General features: G+C 44.3%; 3 protein-coding genes across 4 annotated transcripts; 2 read left to right on the forward strand and 1 right to left on the reverse strand.

Moving 5' to 3' along the window:
* Positions 1–131: 131 nt before the first annotated feature.
* LOC119552008 (protein Lilipod) lies at positions 132–9424 on the forward strand. 2 transcript variants are annotated; one of them, XM_037861750.1, is made up of 9 exons: positions 132–544; positions 5119–5243; positions 5353–5492; positions 5690–5920; positions 6074–6142; positions 7345–7847; positions 7912–8143; positions 8211–8367; positions 9271–9424. In XM_037861750.1, exons 1-9 carry the CDS (start codon positions 470–472, stop codon positions 9296–9298), a joined length of 1560 nt encoding a protein of 519 aa, XP_037717678.1. In that variant the 5' UTR covers positions 132–469; the 3' UTR covers positions 9299–9424. The 2 variants fall into 2 exon arrangements, with proteins under 2 accessions (XP_037717678.1, XP_037717669.1); XM_037861741.1 differs by lacking the exon at positions 9271–9424 and having other exon boundaries at positions 8211–9194.
* Positions 6060–7149, reverse strand: LOC119552022 (tetratricopeptide repeat protein 12). Its single transcript, XM_037861762.1, has 3 exons — positions 6660–7149; positions 6486–6608; positions 6060–6393 (listed from the first exon to the last, which is right to left on the reverse strand). Exons 1-3 carry the CDS (start codon positions 7064–7066, stop codon positions 6177–6179), a joined length of 747 nt encoding a protein of 248 aa, XP_037717690.1. The 5' UTR covers positions 7067–7149; the 3' UTR covers positions 6060–6176.
* Positions 9425–9695: 271 nt separating the features above from the next.
* On the forward strand, positions 9696–15066 carry LOC119554838 (protein polybromo-1). The gene is made up of 4 exons (XM_037865916.1): positions 9696–10728; positions 10797–12388; positions 12454–13906; positions 13971–15066. Exons 1-4 carry the CDS (start codon positions 9777–9779, stop codon positions 14945–14947), a joined length of 4974 nt encoding a protein of 1657 aa, XP_037721844.1. The 5' UTR covers positions 9696–9776; the 3' UTR covers positions 14948–15066.
* The last annotated feature ends 289 nt before the right edge of the window (positions 15067–15355 follow it).

Genomic DNA, 15355 nt, shown 5'->3' on the forward strand with positions numbered 1-15355 from the left:
GGATTCAAAAATATTTGCATAGAATATCGATACTAGCGATATATCGATTACACAATATCCGATATTTATTCAAAAATATCGATGTATTGACACCTTGATACATTTCTCACATCTCTACATTAAATATTTTGTTAACGCTTCGGTCGCAAATCGGCGCGGTGAAACTATAGAAAACTAACTAAACTAGTGGCAAGTGCAAAAACGGGACGGAACGAAATGCGGCAGCAAATAGTTAACTAAATTGATCACAATTACCGTGCGAAATCAGTGTGGGCGCCACGAAGATCTTAATTCAGGATACAAGCCCCCTGGAGCGTTTTATTTAGAGGAAATTGAGGGCTGCCCATAGGAATTCCCCAGGCCTGCGGACTGTCAAAAAATATATGTTAAATTTTTAAGTGAAGCGTGATTTAGAAAGAAACTAGGAAAACTGGCTACCAGCGACAAATTGTCCACTTTTTATGTGGGCATGGACGAGGAGGAGGAGGAGGAGGTCACGGATCTGAAGCTGCAGTTGTTCCACAATACAGTACGCGAGCACATTGTAAGTGTTTTCTGATGCCTAATTTCTGATACCTTCATCCCCTTTCCACCCAACTTCCCACCCCACTGGGCGAACCTATTGTTATTGTTCTAACTGTACATGTGGCTGCGGGGTAAAATGCGTGCGACTTCTGAAATTACACACACTGCCTTCTGATAAACACAAATCCAAGGGAATTTATTTGTTTATGGTCTCTTATCGGTTTCGGTTTACACTAGTCAGCATTTTCAGCGCCTGCGTTTGGGTTTTTCATATAGGTATGTAATGCATATAGGTATATTTATTGGGGGAGGAAGTAACGCTGCGATAGCGACCACTCTCTTCTTTTCTTGCACTTTCTATTCGGGCTGCGAAAATTATCACGCAGACACACGAAAAGATAGACACACGGACACCTGTTGTTAATCAGAAAGTTTAAACAAAATCGAAGATTCGACGGTTCGATACTTGGTAAAATCGGAAATATTGGATAGTATATATTGAGGGGGATAGATTGATCGTGATTTTGTTATTCCAATTTACAGCATCCAACTGATAAGTTCATTTAATTAATTTAATTGATCAAAATTCGTAATGGATGTGTTACTTTTATTATTAATAATATTCTTATTAAATTGTATTTTAATTAAATAAATCGGTTTATAGTATTAACGATCTTAATGGGCACTAAATCGGCAAATCTTAAATCTATCAATAATATCTTCAATAAGTTTTAAACAAATAATCTTGGTAAATAAAATGAACTTTTAATCAGAAATGATGTAGAACCCCTTATAAAGATTTGTAGAATTGTCAAAATAAATTTCATTAAACTTCCTATTTCCATGTGTATATACCATTTTGCAAAGTACAACACTTCACTTTATTTATTTTAAGGGTGTCCAATACCCTATTGGATTCTTGGTAAAGTAAATTTATTGATTTGCTATTACGAGAATGAAAGGTTCTCAAAAGACAAAGGAATCGATAAGATAAACAATAAACTCCATTTAATTGACACCAGTTCCCATAGGTAGCATCGGAAAAGTTCAGATGCCAGAACTTACAGCGCAAATCAAAATTAAACGGTTGAGTCAAGAAAGGCAACAACAGCAAAAGCAACAAGTGAAAGTGTTTCACTCGAGCCCCTATTTATAGAAATTTTGGGGCGTGTAATAACAGAAACTAGAGATTTATGTATACAACAACGGGCCGAACCACATAAATACACATGTTGTATTGTATTGCGCAAAGCTTTAATTTCCTTTTGTGAAAATTTCGGTAAATAGCCCACATTTGCAGACTAGATTTCAAGTGCACGGCTAGTGGGCACGATTTTGTTCCGTCTGGGACTTTGAAAGTGTCTGCTGTCGTGACCAGCTGTTGGATTTTGTTTAAACAATAGCAGACGAGGCGTTTAAAACATTTGAAATGGTTGAAATAAACTTGCATAGATACAATACCAATGCAGGTTGTTTTTTATGCCTCTGATGACTTTTATCTCTATAAATATATATTTATTTTATGAAGAAGCATTGTGGATGGGTCTGTAGTTCAGGTTCTACCTGGTCCAGGAAGTGGAAACCGGTTTTTGTCAGTGGTTCTTGTTGCATCGCGCTGCCGAAAATTGAATAATTCGTCGCCGAATGTGGGTCAACCTCCCGAGTACGTGACGTTTGGGAACCGCCCAATGCGAATCCAATTAATATATAAATACAAACTAGCCAAAGCTCTCATAAATAATTCAGGAATCTAAGGCCAAACCCGAATTGAAACCACTAAAAGCAGCCATGGGAGGTTCTGTCTGGAGATTAGAAAATAACACCTAAAAATTAGAACTAGTTGTGTAACACTAGACTATTAGATATTTTGAAACTAATGATAAAGAGACTTTCTGTATAAGAAACAGACCTAAGTAACCGAAGCCATGTTGATACCTCTGTAAATGCAGTACCCATATTTTCCAACGCCCCATTGCAGAAAAACATTTCACTTGGGGTAATTAAAACAATTGGGACAACTCATACATATCTGGCGTCTGAAGTGTTTTTTTTCAGTCTCGCAGTTTTAGTTTTCGAGAAGGGATAACATTCAGCGTTTTCATGAGAATAAGATTACGACATACCAAAAGAGTGAAGTCGCAGTATTTTTATATGTTTTTGATAAATTTAATAAAGTAGGAATCCAATATATGTTATAAGCCACATGCAGAATACCATATATACCCCTATTCGGTACAACTATTGGGTATAGAAAAAGTATAAATACTTCGTAGCCCATTCACCGGCAAAGTTGTCTACAAAACAAGCCAAAACCCGTCCGACTGGCCATCCTCCCTCCTCCTTTTGGCCACGATGTCGCCGTTTTCGCCTGCTTCTGGCTGCATTTCGGGCGTTGCTGCTATTTTTAGCCAATTCGTCGTCGGCATTCAATGGGCGTGCTGGTTCCCCCTCGAGTTCATGTCAAGTCATTGACTCTGGCTGTTCGCCTACGATCGCACTGCAGCTAATTCCGAGCCCAGAGATCGTTTAGTTTGGCCAAACCCAAATCCCAAACGCAATCGTTGGGAGCGTGACAAATGCGCCTTGTTGCAGAGTGCACTTGCACGTTTTCCCGGCTGACAAGCACTAAACCAAGCTTGAAGATCGCTGGGTCTATTTGTTTTCATTCAGGGGAAATGCCTGGTCTTCATACATAGTATAAGGGTACTGCGGGAAATATGCTCATATCACTTGGTGTTCGTCGCCTACGTGTTCCAAGTTCAAGACGTCACAGTTCGTAAAGTACTGTGCGTTTCATAACTGATAGACAGTTGAATAATCAGAAAAAAACCATACAATTTAGTATATGAGTAATGTGAAATCAAGATTATTTTTATACGATCTCTTACAAAAACCTGAGATCAGAAACTACTGCTGTCCAATACACTTTTACGTTTTTTAAACCACTGCAACAACTCTATGACATGTTGAAACCTTTAAAACCGTCTTTGTAGTTAGTTTCCCTATAGCCTTATAGTTTTGCCTTCAAGTGTATCTAAATTTTTCCATGATCTACACTCGATTTCTATAAATAAACAACGCACTCTGTTGATAGCAAGCGATCTACGTCTCTATATTTAATTTTTAATATTTGACCATATTTTTTGTCGACTGGCAAAGAAAACTGTTCAAATATTGACTGTAAAATATGTAGAGCTTTAAGAAGGCCACTTTAAATGGCAAGATGAAAGATTGGAGTCCTAAAATGCGAATGCCGCGGGTAATTAAAGATAATTCGATTTAATTTATCTGATCAAACGCAGGCAGAAAGAAGTTAATTGAAATTCGCGTTGTGAGTATCTCACAGATACAAGTGAAAATATCTCGAATAACAAACAAAGAATAACTAAACAATGCAGGGACGTGAGTATAAATTAATTGTTTTTTGCTCTCAGCGAATTTTTTTACGTTTTTCGCCAGCTAGAACATGAAAAGTATCTTTCGCTAATGATTTATTTGTGTGCCTAGACTCGTATCTATTTAAACTTTGTTTTGTTTTCGATTTTCGTATACCCCACAATACCGCAAATATGACGTGTGCCATATGATTGGCATCTATTTCGTGATCATAAATATAGATGACCAAAAGTTTGGTGGGTCCAAAAATCGCCGATGCAGATTCAGATTTCATTTAACAATCAAGTTTACGGATAATCACATAGTGCTCGAAGTGCTGACATTCATTGGGCTTTAAATGACCGCTATCGGTCTATTTCTTATCAAATGTTTCGGTTTTTGTCGTCGGTTACTGATAAGCTTTCCTTTCTGACCTTTGAACGCATACGAAAAAGCTATTTGGTCTTAATTGGCGGTCATAATTAATCATCGATTACCCTTTGTTTATGGTGATATAGGGTTGTAACTTGAACAGGCATGTTCTTAATTGGATAAGAACTTGTTAGAACTTATTTTTAAAACACATTCAACCGGAAATTGAAAACATATGTACCCTTGCCGTCTACAGAGTATAGTTTCAAATGACGGTGCCAATATTTTTGAAGATATGACCCTGAAACCCGTGAAATCCCAGACTTTGACACTTAACTGAATCATGTATGTATGTATGTATATCAGTGTCAATAATTAATCTATTTACTTTGCTAGATTAATACAGAATTTCTAAATTAAGACTTCTGAAAATGTTTTTGGCTACTGTCGCAGTTGGCGGCAACCAGAATGTGAAATATTTATAAAACAAAACAAAAGAAATGCGTGGGTGTCTATGTTTACTTTTTGACATTTGTTCAAACACAAGTAAATGTAGGGAAATGTGTTATGAAACCCACAATAAAATAAAACAATGCATCAGTTGATTAAAATTATATGCGTCTATATTTACCTTGTTTTCAAAGTAGTTTCCTAAGAGGAAGCTAAGTAAAATGATAGTAAAACGATGCAGGAAAATAAATAAAAAGGTTTAGTGTAGCAAGTCAATGGGTAATCCCCGAGAAATATTATGCAGGTGCGCGCTTTAACTTGAAGATTGCATCCCAGATAAATTAAAACGAAAAGCTTGTTCGTTACTAACTTGAATTGTTATATGGTTCTTTTCAGATTTTTCTGCTACTGATCATCTTGCTGTACTTCAGCTCTTATGTGGTTGTATCACGTTTTCGGCGGCGCGACCGTGACGATCTCTATTCGAATGACGAGGACGAGGTGCTGGTCTATCGGATAAGGTAAGGCATTCAGTGGTCAACAACCTGTGCCGCTAATTGCCGAGTCACTCGAGTTGCATTCGCAGTAATAAATGTTTATTTTTTGCATTATTTCTACCCAACCCCATAGCTTTTGGCTTTGCACATTCACACTGGCCGTGGCCGAAGGGGCTGCCATGCTGCTGCCCGTTTCCATCGCCAGCAACGAGGTGCTGCTCTTGTATCCCAACAGCTACTATGTGAAGTGGCTCAACAGTTCGCTTATACAGGGTGAGTGTTAAGGAAAGGAAAGATCAATCCATAATATCAAGAATGTTTCATGTTTCCTGCAGTCAGATTGCAGACATAAATAATACGTTTTACAATTGAACATCATAAATATTCTTGATAATAACTGGCTGCTTTCCGCTAAAACTCTACCTACCAATGAACCCCGACTAATATATATGTATTTTCCCCTTTTACAGGCCTGTGGAACCATGTATTCCTCTTCTCCAATCTGTCACTGTTCATCTTTCTGCCATTCGTCTATTTGTTCTCGGAATCCACGGGGTTCGTGGGACACAAGAAGGGCATTCTGCCGCGCGTCTATGAAACCTTTACAGTATTCATGCTGATGGCCGTTATTGTCCTGGTACTAACCGCCGTCCTAAGTGCAGTCTTTGGCATTGAAAAGTTTCAGTTCTTTTGGTTTCTAAGTGAGTGTATATTAATCATATGTATTCCACGGGTGCGGAAGAGCTCAATATCAATGTCAATTGCAATTCCGTGCCCGTGACAAGCCCATCCCCCAATTGGGATTGGTTCTACCGAACAATGCATTTATAATTTCCGTTCTTCACGCTTCACAGATTTAGGCAGTGTTCACCTGCCATTCCTTTATTCGTGTGTCTCTTTTCTGGGCGTGATGCTTATGCTGAGTGAGTATAACATGATTAAATAAACTTATTGTAATTAAACTTCGGCTTCCAACTGCTTGATGTACTTGTCAATGTAGGCCAGCTGGTTGGGATTATGCTCACGTGCCTTGGCCACGCTCTCCTCGAACTTGTCGTCTTGTTTTAGGCACTTGTAGGCATTGGCCTGGTACAGCCAGGCACGCAGATTTGTCTCCTGCAGCTTCTCCAGCACGTACTGGCAGTCCAGAAGGGCGCGTTTGTAGTTTTTGAGCCTATAGGATGAAAGTAGTGTAGGGTTAGCAATTTAGAATTACTAGGGAGCGAGATTTCCTATGTGGATTTAAATATTTCCATCCCAACTTACTTGATATAGCACAAGGCGCGGTTGTTATAAGTAATAGCGCTATCCTTGATCTTTAGTATGGCCTTGCCGTAGTGTAGAACTGCCTTCTCGTACTTTTCGTTACGAAATGCTTCGTTTCCCTGGCTGAAAAAATGGTTTACTAAATTGTAATTTTGGGAAGTCCGTTTTCCTTACGTTCTCTGGAGCTCTGCCTCGTATTCGGCCTTAGCGCGAGCCTCTGCACGATCATTTGCATCTTTTTCCACCTGCTCCATGAAGGTCTGCTGCTTCATGGCCTTGGCCTGCTTCTCATTGTCCTCCTCCATAGATTTCCTATTAATCACAGTGCGATTTTCGCGCACTTTAAGACGCACCTTATCGACATCCATGTTGTCAAAGTTGACCTTTTCCTTGGGCTTGCCATCTTCTCCTTTTGCTGTCTCCGAATCGTCGTCAGGAGGTGATTCGCTATTCAATATGCTATCGATCTTCGCAAGAGTAGCCTCGAATTCGGCAAAATCATCCGCGTCATTGCCGTTCAAATTGCAGCTCTTTAAAGTCGCCTTAAGCTCGGCTACGTCTTTACCTTCTTCACTAGCCATTTTAGGGTTTTGAAAGGAGCAAATATAGTTCAGTACTGACTTGACGAACTGTGTTTTAACTTCTCAGATCTGATGGAAGGTTCTAGGCTTACGAAGATGTCATAGAAACCGAATTTATGTTTAATACACAATGGGAAACAATTAACAAATTGAAAATAAGTGTGTTTATTGCTGAGCTCTCTCTATCATCTTAATGTAAACATATTGTAGAGCTAGAAATAAGTTCCACCTATATTGTCAGCTTAGTAACCAGGACAACCCTCTTGTTTGCTTTTCAGTTTGCACCCCCTACGGCTTTGTGCGTCTGTTTGGCGTTGTGAACCAGGTACTGGTTCGACCCATGCTGCTGCGCGACGTCAACGAGGAGTTCAGCGCCTTCTACATGGAGGAGGCGAGTGTGAAGCGAAAACTGGCCCACATCGAGCTGCACAACGTGAGCATCTCGGATGCCGCCAACGGTGGTCGCCTGGGCAATGGCATTGGAAACGGACGTGGGCGCACCTTCTACCCGCAGCCGCTCCTGCAGCAATCGCAGGCTCATCTCTACCAGCGCAAGGCGATGGCCAGCGACGTGGGTGAGCTCAACGATAGACTGAGAGAACTGGACTCCGAGCGCAAGGAACTTGACAAGCTGCGCAAATCGAGCACCTTCCAACGCACCTTCGTCTATCCGCTGGCCATGCTGCTGCTGCTATTTTGCACAGGAGTCACCATTCTGCTGGTGGTGCAGAACACTCTGGAGCTGCTGATAGGCATTAAGGCGCTCCCACTTAGCACCAGGGTAGGTTTGATTGAACTTAAAGCGTTAGTAATGAATAATTATTCAATTTCTTGTATTTATTTAGCAATTTACCCTGGGCATCTCATCGCTCTCGAAGCTGGGTCCCTTTGGCGCCGGCCTGGAAGTGTGTCTGATCTTTTACTTGGGCGCCACCTCGGTGGTGGGCTTCTATAGCATGCCCTTCATGCGAAACGTTTGTCCCAAGCGGCGCCAGACCTCGCTGCCGCAGCTAATGCTGAACTGTGGCTTCATGCTGGTTTTGTCCTCGGCGCTGCCGCTTCTCAGCAGGATCATAGGTAGGCGGCAGCATGCTACTACTGAGTTTCATTTATTTTAAATCCCACATTGTCCTTCCCTTTTCAGGCATCACAAACTTTGACCTGCTGGGCGACTTTGGGGCCATCGAGTGGCTGGGCAACTTTCAGATTGTGCTGTTCTACAATTTGGTCTTTGGAACCACCACGGCCCTCTGTCTGGCCAACAAGTTCACGGCCACGGTGCGACGGGAGCTGAGAGCCCGGTTAGTGGAGAACTATGTGCTCTTTACTAACTACATGAGCTTCATCAACTGATATTGGCGCAAGCGACACGACAATGCGTTCTGTGCACACCGCCACATGGTGCAACGCCTTGTCGAGTCGCCGCTAAAGAGCCTAACTAGTTTCTATACCAAGTATCGTAATCTTAGTCGTAAGCGCAGTCGCAATACCACCGCTAGTCGCAAGGCAAACGAAATGAACTGTTGAGGAATACGCAAAACATGGGAGATGGGCAGCTGAACCTATATAATATACCTTTACATATGTTATATGATCACGTATAGTTGTGCAGAACTGATACTAATATTTAAATGTTGCGCTGTTAACTGTTGTGCTTAATTGTTGTACTTTATACAGAGTCCTCTGCTTGAAGGGGACCCGCATATCACCGTGCCGCCAGTTTATAGAGGTCTTCGGCACTCGCGTACCAAGCTATATGTATTTGCAGAATTCTCGCCCATATTTAACGTGTAAATAGAGAATGTTATAGTGCAACATGAGCCACAGTCAACCGTTTGCAATAGTCGTAGGCTAGAGTTTCGTGTATTTTAATCAATTTCTTGTCGTTCACAGTCAAGTGTTGAATTCCATTTCATACATGTTTTTCGCTATTTATCAATGTATTTTTGAGTTATTTATATAAGATTTTAACAATGTTCCTTAAATAGCGCATCGACTGAGGCGCCTTCATTTCATTTTACTGCATACTCAAATCTGTAACCCAATATTCACACAATCACACACTTACAAGCGTCTAAAACTTATGTGATAAAATATAATAAACAAAGCATTTTACTAAATTAACCGACATGTCATGGCTTTTTAATTATGCGCTAAAGCTTATATGCTCTTTTATTCAAGGTTCCGTTTCCCTTTTATTTCAGCCTGACTTCGCTATTTCTGTTGGCTTAAGGGCCATTTCGCTCTGACGATGAGCTGCAGTTTAAAGCGCAACTACCTATGATAATGCTGTGATTTAATGACTATAATTAAAAGAATAATGAAGCTATAGATAAATAAAGAATTTAGGTAAATCCATTTTTGAGGTATTTATTGGGGCAAACAAGAATTTTCATAAAAAAGGTTGTTGAAAAGAATTGGTTTAAAAAAGTATTTAATATTTAGTGATGAGTTCAGCATTCAAATTTTGTTGTTCACCTCGGCCCAATTTAATTACGATAATTCACCACCCTAGTAATGAACTGTACGATGTTTTGGCAGGGTATCGATATGTTGAAATCGATATTTTTAGCGAGACCGTTTGGCTTGTTTTTGGTATATTTGAAAAAATAAAAATTGGTATATTTCTGACAGCGCACGGTGGCATTTTCGGTGGCGTCTTATTGTCGAATTATTTGCTTTTAATTGAATTAAACACAGGATTATCACGATGCTGAGCCGCAAGCGCCGGGCGAGCAGCATCTCCAGCCGGCAGGACGAGGATCCGCTGCAGCTGGACGACTCCACCCCCGAGCAGTCACCGGTGCAGCAGACGACGACACAATCGGCGCGAAAAAAGCGCCGCCTCGATCCCACTGAACTCTGCCAGCAGTTGTACGATTCTATCAGGAATATCAAGAAGGAGGATGGATCCATGCTGTGCGACACCTTCATACGGGCTCCCAAGCGCCGGCAGGAGCCCTCCTACTATGACGTGGTGGTCAATCCCATCGATCTGCTCAAGGTGCAGCAGAAGCTGAAAACCGACTCGTACGACGACCTGGACGATCTGATGGCCGACCTGGAGTTGCTCATTGGGAATGCTAAGGCCTTCTACAAGCCGGACAGCTGCGAGCATCAGGATGCCGTCGCCCTGTGGCAGCACATCCAGGCGCAGAGGCAGCGCATCATGGAGGCCAACGGCTTGGCGGAGGAGGAGCCGCGTGCCAGACGTATGTCGCGGCAGGTACGCCGCATGACCAGCAGCACAGAACCGGGCGGCGACGGAGCGGCTGATGACGAATACAACCAGTACGAGGAGCTCTTTGCCTCCATTATGACCGCCACCGATCCTGCAGGCGATCGCGCCATGCACCGCATGTTCCAGCTGCTGCCCTCTAAGAAGATCTACCCCGACTACTATGATGTCATCGAGCATCCCATTGATCTGCGCCTGATTGCGACCAAAATTCAAATGAACGCCTACTCCTCGCTGGTGGAGATGGAGCGGGATCTACTGCAGATGACCAAAAACGCGTGCCTGTTCAACGAGCCGGGGTCTCAGATATACAAGGACGCCAAGACCCTAAAAAGAATCTTTACGCAGCGGCGTATCGAGTTGGAGACGGGTAAGGGCAAGCTGGCAAAACGGGTGAAGAGTCTATCCAGCGCGGCGATTGCTGGTAAGGATTTTAATTAGGAAAAGTGTTTATTTATTTTTGTATTTATCCATTAACATTATCTTTTTCAGCTCTAAAGGAAGAGGTTGACAGCTCCGACGACGAGGAGACAAGCAAAAAGGGGGAAGGGCCCATGTGGGCATTGTTCGATCACCTGTACAACGCACCAGGAACTTCAGAACATCCAGGTGTCACTGGTCCTCCGTTGGGCAACTCTCTTTGGAAACTGCCAGTGCGTCGATTTCATCCCGAATATTTTGAGCTGATCAAACGACCCATATCCATGAGCCAGATACACACGAAGCTGAAAAAGGGCGACTATGCCAACATCAGTGATCTCACCGCCGACCTTTATCTCATGCTGGACAATGCCAAAAAGGCGTTTCCGCCCTCCCATCGTACGCACAAAGATGCTCTGAAAATGCTTAAACTAATGAATGCCAAGCTGGTGGAGGAGTCTCTCGAGGAGGGTAGCGATCTAGATGACGAAGACACGGAGGATATGGACGCAGAGGTATTTGCGACCAGCTCGCAGCCGGAAAGACGAAAGCCGGGCAGACCGCGTGTCAACTCCAATTCGAACTCGAATGCTTCCCACACGCCTAACAACTCGAATTCACCCAAATCCAATCGCATTGCCATTAATGCGGCAATTAAAAAGAAAATTCTGAGCATACAGAAATACCTGGTGGACTACTCTTTGGGCAACCGTCGGCCAATCGAGATGTTTATGGAGAAGCCACCGCGAAAGATTTATCCGGACTACTACGATATCATCCAGAATCCCATTGACATGAACACCATTGAGCACAACATTCGCACCGATCGCTATGCCGCTGTGGAGGATGTGGTGTCCGACTATAGGCTAATGTTCTCCAACTGTCGGCAGTACAATGAGGAAGGCTCTAACATATACGAGGATGCCAACATCCTGGAACGAGCCCTGAACGAAAAGCTCAAGGAGTTTCCTGGTCTGTCGGATGTCAAGAAACCCCAGCAGAAGTACAGCAAGGTGGGCAGGAAACTAAAGACCGCTCTGATCACGGAGCGCTTGTGGCAGTTCTACGAATCAATAAAGGAGTACCAGGAGCCCAAGGGCAAAAGGCAGCTATCACTTATCTTCACGAAATTGCCGTCGAAGAACGAGTATCCGGACTACTATGACATCATTAAGGAGCCGATTGATATGGATCGAATTGCTCAGAAACTGAAACAGGGCGCTTACGAAAGCTTAGATGACTTGGCTGCAGATTTCCTCCTAATGCTGGAAAATGCCTGCAAGTACAACGAACCGGACTCGCAGATCTACAAAGACGCACTGGTGCTACAGCAATTGACGCTGCAACTTAAGCAACAACTGCGCACCGAGCGCGATTCACTTCCGGACGTTCCGCTGGCTGTTCAGGAGCTGTTTCTCACTCTGTTTACCACCCTTTACAATCACCAGGACGAGGAGGGTCGTTGCTACTCGGACTCCCTGGCTGAACTGCCTGAGTACGATGAGATAGGTGAAGGTCCCAAGGTGCGCGGTATTTCACTGGATCTGGTGAAGCGAAGGCTGGACAAAGGAGCTTACAAGCGACTTGATATTTACCAGGAGGATATATTTTCCTGTTTGGAGCGAGCAAGAAAACTGTCGCGTACGGATTCAGATATTTTTCAGGTAGGTAACCGAATAAAATGTTGTAAATGTAGGTTGTCGAATAAACATCAAACTTATTCTTGCAGGACTCCATCGAGCTGCAGACTTACTTTATCCGCAAGCGCGACGAGTTATGCAAGGACACCCTCAGCTCACCAGCTCTAAGTTTTACCCTCGAGCGTCTCCTGGCTGATGTGGAGGTGAGTCGTCAGCAAAAGTTGCAGCAGGAGGAGCAGGACCAAGAACAGGACAAAGAAAAAGAGGAGTTTAACGCAGCCAAGGGCGAAAGCATGACAATAAACCAGCAGGTCTTTTCCCCCGGCGATTACGTTTATGTGCAAATGCCAGAAAACAAGATTCCCTCGATATGCTGCATTGAGCGCCTGTGGACATCGCCTTCCAACGAGAAGCTAATGCAGGCTTCGATTTTCGTACGTCCACACGAAACGTACCATGTGACAACTCGCAAGTTCCTGGAAAAGGAGGTGTTTAAGAGCAGCCTTTCACAGACCATTTCGATGGACAAGGTGCTGGGCATGTGCTATGTGATGAACATAAGAGATTACATCAAAATGCGCCCGGAAAATCTGCCCGAAAAGGATGTTTTCGTTTGCGAATCTCGCTACAACATCCAGGGTCGCTGTTTTAAGAAGCTCAAGAACTGGCCGCCGGTACGTGAAGGCAGCTCCGTAAAGTTCGTCCCGCGTGAGCAACCATTGGAGCTGAAACGAGTGATGTCCGTCTTTAAGGAGCGCTTGGAGAAGCACAAAGGAGAATTGGAGGAGCTCAAGCTCCAAGAGACGATGGTGGAGAAGGAGAAACCCAATGTGTCTTGCGATCCGCCGCCAAATGCTGAGAGCAGCAGCACATATTATCAGCAGTACAATACAATCTGCAGTGGGGCAATCAAAACTGGAGACTTTGTGTACGTGGCCACGCAAACCGGAAAGCAGTCGGTGGCCCAGGTGCAGCAGATCTGGGAGCAGAATGGAAAATCCTACTTTAAAGGTCCATGGCTGCTGCCTCCCAGCGAAACGACTCCCGGTTTGGGCAAGCAATTCTTTCGCCAGGAACTGCTGCTAAGCACCGTCGAGGAGGTCAGTCCTGTGGTGGGGATCGTGGGTAGATGTGCCGTCCTGGAGTACGCCGATTTTATCAGCTCCCGGCCCACGGAAATATCGGAGAGCGATGTGTACATTTGTGAGTCCGTCTACGATGAGCTTAAGAAGGCTCTCCGCAAGTTGGTTGCCGGAAACATGCGCAAGTTCCAGCACAGTCCTGCCGTCACCGAGGATGAGATCTTCTACTTTAAGACGCCCATTAAGCCCTCCAAGGATGTTAAGAACGAGTTAAATGAGCTGGGCATGCTGGAGGATTCAATGGATGGGGATACCCCCTCGCTTAGCTCAGACATCGCAGCCATGTCCTCGCCGGCTCCTTCGGTGAACTCCACGCCACTGACCTCCAAAGTTAAGGCAGCCAAATCAGCCAAAAAATGTCTTACCGGCTATATTCTTTACTCCAGTGAAGTCCGAAAAGGTAAGATAAGAGTTTGTTTACTTTATAAGTGAATGTGAATTAACTAAAAATATTTTGATTAAAGGCATTTGCCAGAGCAATCCGGACGCCACCTTCGGCGACATATCCCGCATGGTGGGCACCGAGTGGAAGAATCTCCCTTCCAGCGTCAAGCAGAGCTGGGAGGATCGGGCCAGCCGGCAGAACGAAGAGACGGCGGCCTTGCGCCGCGAGATGGACGACGCACAGAACAGCGCCAGTCCCTCGCCCCAAGTGGCGCAGGAGACGTTCGGTCAGGTGCTCACCTTTGAGTGTCAATGGGACAAATGTGACTTTCAGTTCGAGGAGCTGGGCGACTGCACAGAACATTGCATGTCCGATGCCACCGGGCACATTCAGCGGCACCCACAAGCGGGCGTGGAGATGGATTATGTCTGCCTCTGGCGCAACTGCCCGCGGATTAAGAAGTCCATTCAGGCCTTCCCCAATGTACTGCGCCTTATCAAGCACGTGCGCGAAGTTCATCTTAGCAAGTGCGGCAAGTCAATAGCGGCGGCGGACCGCAGCAAGAATTTTGTGTCGCGTCGCCAGAAGCATGCGCAACTGGCAACAACGGTGCCGATCCCGCCCAGCCTTGCGCAATCACCGCGTGCGCCCAGCAATCTCGAGGCAGTCCAGCTGCAGCAGCAGCAACAACAGCAGAACGTGCACCAACTGCAGCAGCTGCAACAGCAACAGCAAACAATCGTCCTGGGACCGCCGCCTGAGCCGCTGTTCGTCACCGTGCCACCACGCACCACTCGCGTCATCCACTCGGAGGCGTATATCAAGTATATCGAGAGCCTGCAGACGGGCAGCCACCTGAACGTGGCCACCTGCAACAACAACTGGCGGCGGGCACTGACGCACGTCACACCGGCACAAGTGGTGGCCAAGGCGCCGCTACCCGAGCAATGGATCGGACCGAATCTTCGCGACCAGGGTAACGTAGTGCAGGCCCTGTGCCACCTGCGCAACTTCATGGTCGACGATGTACTCCAAATACGGCGAAGCTGCAACTAGCCAAACATAAGCCTCTAAGCCCAAAGCGTTTCGAGTTCCATGTTAATATACAACAAAAACAATTATAACCCATGTTTCTATTAATTGGGCTGGGTTTTCGCTTTTCGAATTGCCAATAAATTATATTAAGGCCTAAAGAATGTTTACGGACTCGCATTTGTTTGTTAATATAGTTAAGTTAATCAATGGAAATTCATAGCCATTAACAAGTACATAAGATCTTAAAACACAATCAATTCTAAAGATCAATATGTATCATCTCTGGATCCCAAGCTCTAAGACATACAAATATTATAATTGTCTGTTTGTAGCAAAGCAATTACGTATTTATAATTCCAGATCGTTTATTCCCGTTCAATGTCGCCTAACCGCCCCTGTGTTCGCATACATATGTTGTTTGTTATCAGT

Source organism: Drosophila subpulchrella, chromosome 3R (assembly GCF_014743375.2).
Source record: "Drosophila subpulchrella strain 33 F10 #4 breed RU33 chromosome 3R, RU_Dsub_v1.1 Primary Assembly, whole genome shotgun sequence".
NCBI classification, from domain to species: Eukaryota; Metazoa; Arthropoda; class Insecta; order Diptera; family Drosophilidae; genus Drosophila; species Drosophila subpulchrella.

Coding starts and splice junctions, on each gene's coding strand:
- LOC119552022 (XM_037861762.1), bottom strand. CDS start 7,066: ATGGCTAGTGAAGAAGGTAAAGACGTAGCCGAGCTTAAGGCGACTTTA. Junction 6,609..6,659: donor GAGGCAGAGCTCCAGAGAAC/GTAAGGAAAACG, acceptor CCATTTTTTCAG/CCAGGGAAACGAAGCATTTC. Junction 6,394..6,485: donor CGCGCCTTGTGCTATATCAA/GTAAGTTGGGAT, acceptor TTCATCCTATAG/GCTCAAAAACTACAAACGCG.
- LOC119552008 (XM_037861741.1), top strand. CDS start 470: ATGGACGAGGAGGAGGAGGAGGAGGTCACGGATCTGAAGCTGCAGTTG. Junction 7,848..7,911: donor CGCTCCCACTTAGCACCAGG/GTAGGTTTGATT, acceptor GTATTTATTTAG/CAATTTACCCTGGGCATCTC. Junction 8,144..8,210: donor GCTTCTCAGCAGGATCATAG/GTAGGCGGCAGC, acceptor TTCCCTTTTCAG/GCATCACAAACTTTGACCTG.
- LOC119554838 (XM_037865916.1), top strand. CDS start 9,777: ATGCTGAGCCGCAAGCGCCGGGCGAGCAGCATCTCCAGCCGGCAGGAC. Junction 10,729..10,796: donor ATCCAGCGCGGCGATTGCTG/GTAAGGATTTTA, acceptor TATCTTTTTCAG/CTCTAAAGGAAGAGGTTGAC. Junction 12,389..12,453: donor CGGATTCAGATATTTTTCAG/GTAGGTAACCGA, acceptor TTATTCTTGCAG/GACTCCATCGAGCTGCAGAC.